This window comes from Bufo bufo, chromosome 6 (genome assembly GCF_905171765.1).
Source record: "Bufo bufo chromosome 6, aBufBuf1.1, whole genome shotgun sequence".
Classification (NCBI taxonomy): Eukaryota; Metazoa; Chordata; class Amphibia; order Anura; family Bufonidae; genus Bufo; species Bufo bufo.
The window spans coordinates 107,381,682-107,396,354 of record NC_053394.1 but is presented as its reverse complement, the minus strand read 5'-3'; the positions used below and the strand labels follow the sequence as shown (position 1 = coordinate 107,396,354).

Below are 14,673 nucleotides of genomic sequence, written 5' to 3'. Positions count from 1 at the left end.
AAAGACTGGATGATGAGAGACTTGCAAGTAATAATATCTGTAATATCTATGCATTACTAACTACTGAACAGTTTCCCTGCACCAGTGACATTGTATTAAGATCTTACCTGCTTTACATTCCAGCTTTTCAGCTGAAGTACAGATAGTGAACTAGAAACTGAGAAGAGAGAGAAGAAGGAGGGAGAGGGAACAGACACAGAAAATCAGTGGAGAGAGGAGCAGGAGACGGCAGAGAAGCCTACAGAGCACATTACACCAGGAGAAGAGACTGCGGAGTGAGGAGGAGTGGGAGGGGCAGGCTGGTGAGTGGGCTACAAGAGGAAGGTTCTGTGAATGAAAAGAATAAGAAGACGACTATGGATCCAGGAAAGGACAGAGCAGTAAATCAGAAGGTGAACAGTCAGATTCCCACCAAGTCCTGTCTGATGTTCTCCACATACTTGGAGGAGGCTGACGTCTAGTATCCTCTGTTTCCCGAAGATCAACCACTGGTGAAGGTTCCATGCTTGCTGATGGTCATCCTTTGTGAAGATTCAGCTTCTGGATCTTCTCTCTACACTTAACCAGTTAGAAGCAGTTCAGTTGAACTTGAGCCCAAGACCCTGCTCCATCCAGGTATCATCATGCGCTTTAACGCAACTCTCCAGGTTCCTCTGGCGGATGGGATGCAGTCTCTTCAGGCTCAGGACTCTGTGCTACCCACCACCTTGGACATGAACATTACAAACATCAGCACCCAACATATCATGGCTGAGGGTGACTTAGATGTTAACACAGACATCTACTCCAAGATCCTGGTGACTATCATATACCTATTCCTCTTTGTAGTTGGCTGCACTGGCAACACTGTTACTGCCTATACTCTGGTGAGGAAGAAGTCCTTGCAGAACCTGCAGAGCACTGTCCACTACCACCTGGCAAGCCTAGCACTCTCTGACCTCCTCATACTTCTCCTCAGTATGCCCATTGAACTATACAACTTCATCTGGGTTCACCATCCATGGGCTTTTGGTAACGTAGTGTGCAAAGGCTACTACTTCCTAAGAGACGCCTGCACTTATGCCACTGCCCTCAATATCGCCAGCCTCAGTGTGGAGAGGTACATGGCCATTTGTCACCCCTTCAAAGCCAAAAGTATCATGTCCAGGAGCCGGACTAAGAAGCTCATTACGTTTATCTGGCTGGCATCTCTTCTCTTGGCTACCCCCATGATGTTTACTATGGGGGAAATCTATGGCTTAGGGGTGAACGACCCAGATCACCTTGTCTGCACCAGGATTGTGGAAATGTCTTCATTCAAGACTGTCATTCAGGTGAGTACAGAGGCTTATCTCCTCTTCAGTAGATAGACCCCTAGACCTTTGTATTTAGAAGTAGAAGCTGGCCATAGTTACATAGTAAACCTCTTGTTTTACCATGTCCTATTACTTGTATGATATCAAACATCTGCCTAAATATTAGTAATTGGAAGCAAATCTACATTATCTCATGCTCTATCTATCTATCTATCTATCTATCTATCTATCTCATATCTATCTATCTATCTATCTATCATCTCATCTATATATCTATCTATCATCTCATCTATATATCTATCATCTCATTATCTATCTATCTATCATCTCATCTATATATCTATCATCTCATTATCTATCTATCTCATATCTATCTATCTATCTATCTATCTATCTATCTTTTACTCCAAGAGGTAACACTCAAATCTGTGTTGAAAGATTAAATAAAGAGAACCATTTCATTTTGTCACCACAGACTTTGGAGTATTGATAGCAAAACATTGGCCTTGGTTCTTGGAGTTATAGAACCCATCACCATGGACCTGTGTAGCTTTCTTCAGAAATATCTATCTATCTATCTCATATCTATATATCAATATCTACTGTATCTATCTATCTATCTATCTATCTATCTATCTATCTATATCTACCTATCTATCCACGCCTGTACTGCTGTACTTTTTGCACCAAAGTCTCACTGGATGCTCAGATTCTTGCAAGGTTAGATGGGAAAAAAATGTATGTTATATATTTACAAGAATAGTCAGTCTTAGTCATAATGCAGTATATAAAATGCATGTAATCTCTTTGTTGTGTTCAGAATAAGAATTATAATTTATAACAGAAGCACTTAGGTCCAAAAAAAACCCTTGTGATCTCAAAGACCATTTAGCTAGTTCAGAGAAAGAAGCCTATGGTGCCCTCCTAATTCTGGAGTAGTTCTGAGCCTGCATGACATGCTGGGAGCTGTAGTTTTGCAACAGCTGGAGGGCGACAGGTTGAAGATTGTTGAAATGTTCTTTCTATCAACTTCCAAATGGCTAATAAGAGAATTTATTGGCCCATATTAGCGCTTGCTTGTTCATTTACATCAGATTTATCACTTTCCTCTCACAGCGGCGATGTCTCTCACTGCAGCAAACTGCATATAGCAGATTGGTGCTTTGTATAGTGTGACTTATTGATCCTCTCTGTTGTGAAGATAGATTTTAATATCATTATCGGATATATGACATACGTCTATGGTATTTATTTCCTGTGGCTGTATATTAGGTTGCAAGAAATCCGGCTTTTCCTGTCTATATGCTTCCAGGATGATAAACAGGGGAGTCTGGCAGGATGTGCCTCTGAGGATACATTGTATCAGTCGTGCTATATCATATTAATATTACAACAAGTACAAAACTGTGCTCATGTATAAGTGCGTAGGTAAGGGTATGGGCCCATCACATTGTCTTCTGGAATCTGATTTTAGGGCAAACAAGATTTAGAACGTCTGAATTTATCATGCATGATTCTGGAGACAGGCAATGTCCAGTGTATTTGGCCGCTTATTGCTAGATTTTAGTGGTATTAAGCAAGTATGAGAGATCATTAGTAATGTCCTTTTGATGGAAGTGTCTAGGAGGAGCTTCTATGTGGTAAAGGACTTTTGCACAACTGATACGACCTACCCGCGTGCCTGGGGTGCTCTCCTTCACTTTGAAAGCGCCATTCTGTAGAGAGGAGTAGGTCCTAGAAGTGGGACCCGCTCCTCTCTGACATAGATACGCCATCCATGTCTGAGATGAGAATACTCCTTTAAATACAGATAGCCTAAAGCTAGTGGCTGAAGATAGATTTGGGGCATTTTGGTGCGTGTTATACCTTGTTTTGCTTCTTTATGACCCCTCTTGGGTTGTATAGTTTAGATCAGTAATTTGCACCAAAAGCTGATGCACTCATTATATAAATCTGGCACATCTTACAATTTGACAAATCCACACCATAATTCTAAATTTACAACTGAATTTGGTCAGCAGGTCACTTATTTTTTTTTGGGAGGGGGGGAACTATAATAAATGTATTGATTACAAAATACTCCAAAAATCTGGCAAAATACACATACAAAACAAGGTACAAACCCTTTTATAAAATGTCCCCAAAATGTCAAAATGAGGCATGGGGTATATTAAATTAGATTGAAACGCTACAGGCATTTTCGCATCTCACCTTATGCCACCGCATACATCATGAATAAATATGTGTCTCGGCACAACTGAATTCTGATTATGTGTTTTGCTTAGTAAATCTTGGCAAGTATGTTGTTCTTGGTTGGGATTAGATATTTTTCATATTTGTGATTATATATCAGTTTTTTTCCCCATGGCAACACATCACAGTGCCAGTGTGTCATTACGTTACCATGTCACCTAGAAGAGCAAGTGTCTAAATCCCACATACACAACCTCCCACAAAGGGTTAATAGGGCTGTACATGTATCTAGGTACATTCTATTAATATCAGTATGATTAATATAACCGAATAGAAGGTTATTAGTAGTTTAATTGCTTCATGGAGGAGACGAGACCTGCAAGGTGTGTATTTCCGTGTACACGGTGAATAGACACATAAAAAAAAGGAGGAAAGAAGTCACATGAGGTGTGTATATCTCTGTCCATGGAGGAGGTGAACCACATGAGGTGTGTATATCTCTGTCCATAGAGTTGTAGAGACATGTGAAGTGTGTATATCTCTGTACAAAGAGTTGTAGAGAAGTATAAGGTGTGTATATCTCTGTACAATCAGGAGAGGAGACACGTGATGTGTGTATATCCCTGTAAATGGAGGAGAGGAGAGACATGATGTCTGTATATTCCTGTACATGGAGGAGAGGAGCCACATCAGGCGTGTATATCCCTGTACATGGAGGAGGTGAACCACATGAGGTGTGTATATCTCTGTACAATCAGGAGAGGAATCACATTATTTGTGTATATCCCTGTACATGGAGGAGAGGAGAGACATGATGTCTGTATATCCCTGTACACGGAGGAGAGGAGCCACGTCAGGTGTGTATATCCCCGTACATGGAGGAGATAAGACACGTGATGTGTGTATATCCCTGTACATGGAGGAGATAAGACACGTGATGTGTGTATATCCCTGTACATGGAGGAGAGGAGACATTTGATGTGTGTATATCCCTGTACATAAACATGTAGTACCTTACTTTCTGAGAATCTACCCTGTTAATCCTGCACTGCCTTTTCTGGTTCTAAACCTTCTATGAATGTTTGTTCTCTTTCCCATAGGGGTAGTCTCTCAGTTAAGTTGTTCTCTGGTGGCTTTTCAGTCTCAGGAATGATGTTTCCTGGAATAGGCTTTTCTTTGGGCCTACTTGACAGGAGCCCACATATGAATGCCTTGCCTCTTGCTCTACTCAGCTAAAACTCTCCACTAGTCAGGGGGGCAAGACTACCCCTTCACCTTGGAAATGAGGCGTACACTGCCAGTGTTAACTGTTTGTTGTCCATGCACAACCATTTGTGATACACGGTACATAAAGAGACAACTGTTTTTAGCATTAAATCACAACATTTTACTCCTGAAAAACAATTAACTTTGAGCAGTTATCCACTAGATCACTGCATATATATTGTATAGTCAACACTGGCACCTTCCTGTGTGTGAAAGAACTGTTGTGTGGCACAAGGTGACACTTAGCAACATACCAGTTGAGAGATTCTTTTTTTCAAGGATTTCATATAGGCACTTAATGCAGTTGCTATGGTCCTTGGAGAGAAGGACCCCAGCCCTGGTAGCTGTAGAGAATATAGGCAGGGCGTATTTACAACAAGGCACACAAGGGCACATTCTTAGGGCATCAGGAAGGGGGGGGGGGGCACTTCACAGAGAAAACCAATGAGTTATGTTGATTATTTCACCTTAGTGCTGCTTCTCAATAACTTTTGTTTATTGTAGCTACAAGTCAGGAGAGTTAATCCTCATACTGCTTACCTACAGCTAATTTAACAGTAATCTCTTTAGGAAGGCATTGTAAGAGTTTCATCTCCTGATATCGTGCTGCAATTAGCAAAACTAAGTGATAAGGAGACATCAGAGTAGTCAGATGAGGAGAAAGGTGAAACCAGTATATGACCCATATGTATATTGCCAACTAGCAGAAAGGATTCACGGCAGACCATTCCATAATTTATACACATAAAGCCCTTCAGTATAACAAAAAAAAGGTGGATACTAGCAAGTTACAACTAACAATAGTTAGAAGGGTTTTCCAAGATTCTATAACTGATGACCCATCTTCTGGAGAGGTCATCAGTATCTGATTTCTGGGTGTCCGACACTTGGGACCTCCACTGATCAGATGTTTGAGAAGTGACCGGCGCCATGAGCGCCATGGCCTCCTATGTGGTCACCAAGCACAGCTCTGTACATTGTATTCACTTAAATGGGGCTGAGCTACGCCTAGGCCACGTGACCGATGAACGTGTTGTCACTGGCCTAGAAAGAGTTGCGCCTAGGCAACGTGATCAACGAATGTGTTTTCACCAGCCTAGGAAAAGCTGTGAACGCCGCTGTTTTTCTCAAAGAGTTGATTGGCAGGGGTTCTGGATTTCGAACCCCCCCACCAATTAGATACTGTTGACCTATCCAGAGGACAGACAACTCACAGACTATGTCTGAATTCTTTCTGTTTTTAATTTGAGTGAATGAATCTTGAGAGGAAATCAGAGCTGGATGGGTGCATGCTTTAATTTTTCTAATCATAGCATGCACAATACATTGATGGAGATGCCTTCACACTTGTGCATTAGGTTGATATTTTACTGGCAGCTGTCTATGGGTACATTTAGATGAGCTGTTTTTAACCACACAAAAAAAAAAAACATTTAAAACCGCACTCAGTTCTACCAGGTATCACAAAGCCACAGCAATCACAGAAAACCATGTACGTTTTCAACAGCATTTTTTTACCGAATTATGAAAAATTATTTTATGTAGACACTGTGGGTGAGATTTATCAAAACTGGTGTAAAGGAAAACTGGCTTAGGGTGGGTTCACATCACCTTTTATGCCTCCTTTTGACATATACATTAGAAAAGAAGGAAATAAAAACACAGCACACCACTTTCTTGTATCCTGCAGAGTCCAGTAAAAAGAATGTATACTTTTAAAAAAAATTGTAAGAAAAAATTTACTTTTTACAATGGAACTCCATGGTGAACGGATGACACTGTATGGCATCGGTCTGAGGCATCCGTTTACCGCCTACGTTTTTTGTATACGTTAAACGGATGGGAAAAACGTGATGTGAGCCCACCCTTAGTTGTCCATAGCAACCAATCCGATTCCAGCTTTCATTTTTCAGAGTTTTTTTGGAAAATAAAAGTAGAGTCTATAGGCAACTAAGCCAGTTTTCCTTTGATTTGATAATTCCCCTCCTGTATGCCCTCAAGTCAATAGGTAGCGTTAGTCGATCTAATGGGGGTGTGAGCATTAAACGTGCCTAGGGTGGCATACACTCCAAATATAGACCTGAATATGGGCAGCTTCAGTTTGTGAATGGGCACGGTTTGTAACTGGCAGGCATCATAAACCTCAATATCCAAAGGTATCCTTAACTATAATGGTATAGCATTCACTTGGAAATAGAGTTGTGGATTGTGAGCACCTCGTCTATAAATAGCAGTATGCATAAATAAATCTTTAGCCATTTAAAGGTTATATCTTTATGCATAAGCTTGCAGTAATCTTCTGTTCCCAGCTGTGATGGCTTTGAGGAGCGAGCGCACATTATTATGTTTTTGTTTTTGACATGTAGCACTGAGCTAAGTCATAATCACAGCAGGAGAAAATACCAGAGGAAAGAAACTGAAGTATGTCTGGTACAGAAGCTGCTGTAGGACATGAGGCACATTAGGCACCATTAACGGGGTTCTATGAAACTAGCAATCATTTTTTTTTTTGGGGGGGGGGCAGACATGCTGTAAAAATAATATAAAAAACAACAACTCACCTTGTCGGAGCATCCAGTTTCCAGCACCACAGCTCCTGTTCCTGCTGGACTAGTGTGACGTGCCTCGGCGCTCATATGCCGTTCTTGCTCGAGTCCACGCTAAGGCCATTAATTGGCTGTCTGTGTTGGGGTACATGTGGATAGCACTTCACGCTTTGGGTCTGGCAACGAACGGGAACAGTTGGGACGGAAGCCTGGCATGCTCTGACAAGGTGAGTTTTTTTTTATTTTCACAACAGGTCCTTTATTTGTCATTCTCAGACATCTGTTTCAAAGGGATTGTCAGTGGTTACACAAGCATAGCTGATTTCTTCCTAAGACAGTGCCACACCTGCCCACAAGTTGTCTGTGGTATGGAAGCTCATTCACTTAAACTGAACTGAGCTGCAATACCAGACACAATGCATGTAGAGGTGTGGCACTGTGTTTAGAAGAAAGCAGCCACGTTTTTCAGAACCTGGACAGCTCATTTGAAGGCTATGTACACCTTTGGGGGTATTTTTTTTCTTATTGCATTGTACTTATTTTAAGCTAAAATATTTTTTTAAATTGGTCTTTATTATAAACTAGCAGAAGGACTTGGCTTCGCACGGGTATATTTCATCCATTTCATTTTATGTTTCCGTGTGTCGTAAAAAGATATCGACAGTTTCGCCCATAACAGTGACCTCTACAGTACCCACCCCTTTAATGATGACCTCCACAGTGGCCGCCCCTTAAACATTGACCTCCACAGTGCCCGCCCTTTTAACAATGACCTTCAGAGTGCCGGCCCCTTTAACAGTGACCGCCCCTTTAGCATTGACTACCCCTTTAACAGTGACCTTCATAGTGGCTGCCCCTTTAACAGAGACCTCCATAGTGCCTGCCCCATTAAAAGTGACTTTCACAGTGACCGCCCCTTTAACAGTGACTTTCACAGTGACCGCCCCTTCACAGTGACTTTCACAGTGACCGCCCCTTCAAGGCTACTTTCACACTTGCGTTGTGTCTGCACAGACGGATCCGCTCCTATAATGCAAACGCTTGCATCCGTTCAGAACTGATCTGTCTGCATAACAGTTTTTTTCAGATCTGATTTTTCACTTCGTATAAACTCAGATCCGACAGTATATTCTAACACAGAGGCGTTCCCATAGTGATGGGGGACGCTTTAAGTTAGAATATACTAAAAGAACTGTGTACATGACTGCCCCCTGCTGCCTGGCAGCACCCGATCTCTTACAGGGGGCTGTGATCCGCACAATTAACCCCTCAGGTGCCGCATCTGAGGGGTTAAATGTGCGTATCATAGCCCCCTGTAAGAGATCAGGTGCTGCCAGGCAGCAGGGGGCCCCCCTCCCCAGTTTTAAATTCATTTGTGGCCAGTGCGGCCCCCCCTCCCTCCCCAGTATTATATTCATTGGTGGCCAGTGCGGCCCCCCCTCCCTCCCCAGTATTATATTCATTTGTGGCCAGTGCGGCCCCCCTCCCTCCCCAGTATTATATTCATTGGTGGCCAGTGCGGCCCCCCTCCCTCCCCCCTAATTAAAATCCCCCCCCCCCCCATCATTGGTGGCAGCGGAGAGTTCCGATCGGAGTCCCAGTTTAATCGCTGGGGCTCCGATCGGTTACCATGGCAGCTAAGACGCTACTGCAGTCCTGGCTGCCATGGTTACTTAGCAATTGTAGAAGCATTATACTTACCTGCGATGAAATGCGCGATTTTTCCGCGCGAGTGCAAAACATTGTTATGCGTTTTGCACGCGCGGGAGAAAAATCGTCATGTTTGGTACCCAAACCCGAACCCGGACTTCTTCACAGAAGTTCAGGTTTGGGTTAGATGCTGTGTAGATTTTATTATTTTCCCTTATAACATGGTTATAAGGGAAAATAATAGCATTCTTAATACAGAATGCTTAGTACAATAGGGCTGTAGGGGTTAAAAAAATAAAAAAATAATTTAACTCAGCTTAATCAACTTGTTCGCTTCTGTCATCATCTTTGGGGAATAGGACCTTTGATGACGTCACTGCGCTCATCAGATGGTCCATCACATGATCTTTTACCATGGTGATGGAGATTGTGACGGACTATGTGATGAGCGTAGTGACGTCACCACAGGTCCTTTTCCTGTGAACAGCACAGATGAAGACAGAAGAGAAGCCGGGCTGCACGAACAAGTGGATTAAGGTGAGTTAAATTTTTTTTAAAGTTTTTTTTAACCCCTCCAGCCCTATTGTACTGTGCATTCTGTATTAAGAATGCTAATATTTTCCCTTATAACCATGTTATAAGGGAAAATAGTAATGATCGGGTCTCCATCCTGATCGTCTCCTAGCAACCATGCGTGAAAATCGCACCGCAACCGCACTTGCTTGCGGATGCTTGCGATTTTCAATCAGCCCCATTCACTTCTATAGGGCCTGCGTTGCGTGGAAACACACAAAATAGAACATGCTGCGATTTTCACGCAACGCACAAGTGATGCGTGAAAATCACCGCTCATCTGCACAGCCCTATAGAAATGAATGGGTCTGGATTCAGTGCGGGTGCAATGCGTTCACCTCATGCATTGCACCCACGCGGAAATCTCGCCCGAGTGAAAGGGGCCTAACAGTGACTTTCACAATGACTGCCCCTTTTACAGTGACTTTCACAGTGACTGCCCCTTTAACAGTAACCGACCCTTTAACGGTGACTTTCACAGTGACCACCCCTTTAACAGGGACCTTCATAGCACCCGCCCCTTTAATCACAGTGACCTCCACAGTGCCTGCCCCTTTAAGCAGGAAAGAAAAATGGCTGGGTTGTTATGGAAACCTGGAGTAAAACTGTGTTTATGGCAGTTGGGATTTGAAGAGAAAGACTTGCATTCTTATATTGGCTAATGTGGGTCATTTTTTGAGAATATCTCAGAAACTGTACGTCCTAGAGAGCTGAGACCCGGTCTAAAACCTTCCCGGACACCTGATGTACCTGTGGGCCAAATTTGGTGAAGATCAGTCCAGTCGTTTGGTCGCGCATAAAGAACGTCTAGACAGACAGACAGACAGAAACTTATATATATAAGAGATATGGCATCCTTTTTTCTGTACAGAGCAGAGATGCTCTAGTAGCAGCACCCTTTGGATTTCCTGTCTTTTCCGTCAGACCATTATATTTCATTATAGCTCAGTTCTTATCTTACGTAAGTGTTTATGACCTCTTAGTAGTTTAGAGATAAGGTTTATTAGGTGACCGGCACAAAGTTAAAGTGAAAGTACCAGTCACCTGGATAGAAAACAGTTAACCCTTTGTGACAGAACAGCTCAGTACTTTTAATAAAAGCCAATTGAAAAAAAGATTTTTAGCCAAAAATGAGTAACATGCAATCATAAACAAATTGCCTCTGAAGGTGTACATAGCCATTAATTGTGGTGCACTTCTCACAACAGCTAGCACCCTCTGCAGCTAAATAAGCATATAGACAAAGCCGGCCTGGGGGTCTTTGTTCGATATTCCTTGAGCCCCCTGCCTTTTCCAAACCACTTAGGTACACGGTCGCTATTAAGCACAGGATCTAAGGAGCTAAACAGCCAGGACTAGCGTTTTTGACAATCACAGCTATTGCAGTGGGAAGTCAGCTGTAAATTTCATCTTCCAAATGTTATTGCCATACAGCGCTCATGTAATACCGCTACATAGATCAGAGCAGAGCAGAAGACAAAGAGCACATTGCTAGGCACAGTCTGAGATAATTATTAAAACTGTTGCTTTATATGCCTTATATGTCTTTGTATGTCTTAAACTGATGTACAATGCATCTTTTTTCAGGGGTGCATCTTGGGCTGTTTTTACAAAAGAAATTGAAATCTGTGCTTGTTATAAGCAGGTGTAGACTCAACCTATAATTTTTGCTGTAATTTTTTATAAATCTGTGAGACAGATGGCCTGGCCCCTTCCTGGTTAACATCCCTCTCACACCCACACTTTTCTTGCCTCTTTTCAAAATAGGACGTTAAAGGGGAGAGAAAATGCACAAATCTTAGCACAAGTATGGCATACACCAAAATGTTAAACTTTTCTCCTCCAAAAAACTGCCACAAATAACTTAAATTCATTGTCTGTTTAGCTTTCAGATTTGTCCTGAAGGTCCTCTCAGGGGGCATATAGAAAAAAATTCTAGGCAGTTGGCCACTCCCTAAAACTGTCATTGTATCAGCCACGGTTGACAATTGTGCTTTGGAAATTTTTGGAGTGCTATGGAATTGAGACTTGTATCTAAGAGTAGGTTCACACTTGCGTAAAACAGATTTAGCCAGCTGTTCCTGCGAAGAACAGCCTACCAGATCCAGCCTAGTCAGATACTGCCGTTTACTGGCAGACCTCATTGACTGTAACGAGATTCGGTGGGGATCCAGATGCTTTCAGGCATAAGTAACGGTTTTAGCCAGACAAAAACTGTTGTATTCAATGGTTTTGGTCTGGCCAAAAGCCAGCATTTCTCCAGAAGGCAGCCAGATCACCTCCCGAATCCCATTAAGGTCAATGGGATCCTGCAGTGAATGGCAGCATACGGCTAGGCTGAATCTGGTGGAACAGCCTGCCTAATCAGTTAAACAGAGGTTTGAACTTACCCTTAGGCCCCTTTCACACGGGCGTTGCGGGAAAATGTGCGGGTGCGTTGCGGGAACACCCGCGATTTTTCCGCGCGAGTGCAAAACATTGTAATGCTTGGGATCGGTGTTCTGTAAATAGTATTATTTTCCCTTATAACATGGTTATAAGGGAAAATAATAGCATTCTGAATACAGAATGCTAAGTAAAACAGGGCTGGAGGGGGTTAAAAAAAATAAAAAATCATTTAACTCACCTTAATCCACTTGCTCGCGATGCCGGGCATCTCCGTCTGACTCTTTTACTGTATAGGACCTGTGGAGAGCATTAACTATAGTTTAAGGACCTGGGATGACGTCACTCCGGTCATCACATGGTACGTCACATGATCTTTTACCATGGTTTCCGCAACGCCCGTGTGAAAGAGGCCTTAGTCTTTGTAGATTAGTCAGTGCAATTCTTCTCTGTATCCATAATGCACTTGAGGAGGATATGTGACAAATGCAACAATCGTGTTTGTGACATTTCCATGCTATTTTGATATGCTCTCTTTGAGGGTTTGATGTGTCATTCATGTATTCAGCAGATCCCCTTCAGTTGACTGGTTGTAAGATGCACTTAGAAAAACTCCAAAAACATAATTATCTTTTACGTGCATTCATGTGATAAGCTAAAGGATGTACAGTATGGCTACTTCACCTAGGTAGGGAGCCTACCTCAGTGCATTAAAAGTTTTAAAGTTTGCCTATAGAGACAAAACTGATCCCTCAGGAATCACAAATAGTCTTACAGACCTCCTAATGAATGAACAATTTTGTAGCTACTTTCTTGGCTAAGTGCAGTGTGTCGAAGAACTACTGCTAAAGGGGTTAAAATATGTGGGATTTAAGGTTTTTATGTGTTTCCTTTCTGCTGCTGCCCATTGGTTAATTGGCCTAGAGACAGTTGCTAGCTGGAACTGTTCTACCCTCACCATAGGGAGCAAGAAACAGCCCTGGGTAATACCTGCCAGCAGAAGTAAATAGCAGGATATGAAGCCTTAAACCAGCCTTTGAGGAAGCAATTAGTATCTAATTGCAGCATATCAGCCATTGAGAGGAGGTGAGCGCTTAAAAGACTGTGGAGATAACCTGTACAAAACTTCTGGACTCCATAGCATACTAAAGCCTCATTCACTCAACTATATTTTTTGTCTGCATCTGAACCCCATTTTTTGCAGATTGGATGCAGGCACATTCTTTTCAATGGGGCTTTAAAAAATGCGGACAGCACACCGTGTGCTGTCCACATCCGTATGTCCATTCTGCAGCCCTGCAAAAAAGATAAAATATGTCCTATTCTTGTCCGTTTTGTGGACAAGAATCGGCATTATTACTATGGGTCCACAAAAAAAAACAGATGTCACACAGATGTTATCCATATTTTTTGTGGACTGCAAAACACATACAGTCATGTGAATGCATCCTTATCAAGGAGAATAGGACTTTTAAGCACCAAGACATACATTGGAGGCAGACTGCGGGTCTGCTAAGGGACTACGCTCTGCAGTTAGGTATTCGTAGCACTGAATTTTGATGAGAAGAGAGACAGCGAGAGAGATAGAGCAAGAGAGAAATTGTACCCCTTTAAAAAAAGTGTTTTATAAAAATAAAAAAATTACAGTTTTAAGTAAAAAAAAAACACTCCTTTCCGCTCATCAAGCCATTTACAATTAACAAAGTTTGACATATTAGGTATCGCTGTGTCCGTAACAACAGTTTTTTTTTTTTCATTTTTCATTTTATTACAGAATCTTCCCTGTCAGGTGAACCCTGTAAAAAAAAATAATTAAAAATATGCCAGAACAGCCATTTTTTGGTCACATTGCCTCACAAAAAGTGTAATATCGAGCAATCAATGTACCGCAAAATGGTACCAATCAAAACATCAATTCATCCTGCAAAAACAAGCCGACACACAAGACCATCACCAGAAAAAAATATAAATAAAATGGCTGTTAGAAAATAGTGAGCAAAAACATAATTTTTTTTCAAAAATGCTTTAATTATGTAAAACTGAATTTTTGAAGAATAGACATATTAGATATCACTATGATATCAATGTTTCCGTAATAAGATCCTCTATAAAAATATGATTAATCTCTAAGAAAAATACTATACTTTTTACCATATAAGACTCCCCAAAGTCAGGTGAAAAAGTCAGTGAGTCTTATGGGGTGAATACTAATGAGCGCTTCCATTACGGAAGCACTCATTAGTTCAGGAGGACCAGGAAGCAGTGAATGCAGTGCTCCCCAGGTACTGTACTTACCGCTTCCCGGTCTTCTCCTGCAGGCTCTTCATGCACAGCGTGAGGACATCGGCTCTCTGACCCCACGCTGTGCAAAGTCAGGTCACAGCACAGTGCGGCAGGATGACCAGGAAGAGCACTGGATGTTAGGAGTGGCGTCGGTGTCTGGAACAGGAATGGTACCGTATTTTTTGCCATATAAGACGCACTTTTTCCCCCCCAAAAGTGGGGGGAAAATAGCAGTGCGTCTTTTGGGGCGAATGCTGCATTTTGCCGAACTGTCAATGAGATGCCGCGCGGCGGGTGTATCAGCTGAGAGGGAGGAGGGGCTGGGGGCCGGCATCTGGTTTTATAATGACAGCGGGCCCGTGCAGTGACTGTATTCTACTACACGGGCCCCGCTCACTGTATATACCGTAATCTTATCTATAATTGTAGGCATTGTTAATATATACAAATTCGGGGTAATCAGCGCCTGTATTAATTACAAC

The 14,673-nt window shown here is 42.2% G+C and overlaps 1 protein-coding gene across 1 annotated transcript in view; it reads left to right on the top strand.

Annotated features, from left to right (window-relative positions):
• Positions 1-471: 471 nt before the first annotated feature.
• NTSR1 (neurotensin receptor 1) overlaps positions 472-14,673 on the top strand; it is a 219,964-nt gene continuing 205,762 nt past the window's right edge. The window contains exon 1 of the mRNA XM_040436302.1: positions 472-1,313. Coding sequence (XP_040292236.1) covers positions 624-1,313 — 690 coding nt within the window. The 5' untranslated portion in view covers positions 472-623. The remainder of the gene's footprint in view (positions 1,314-14,673) is intronic.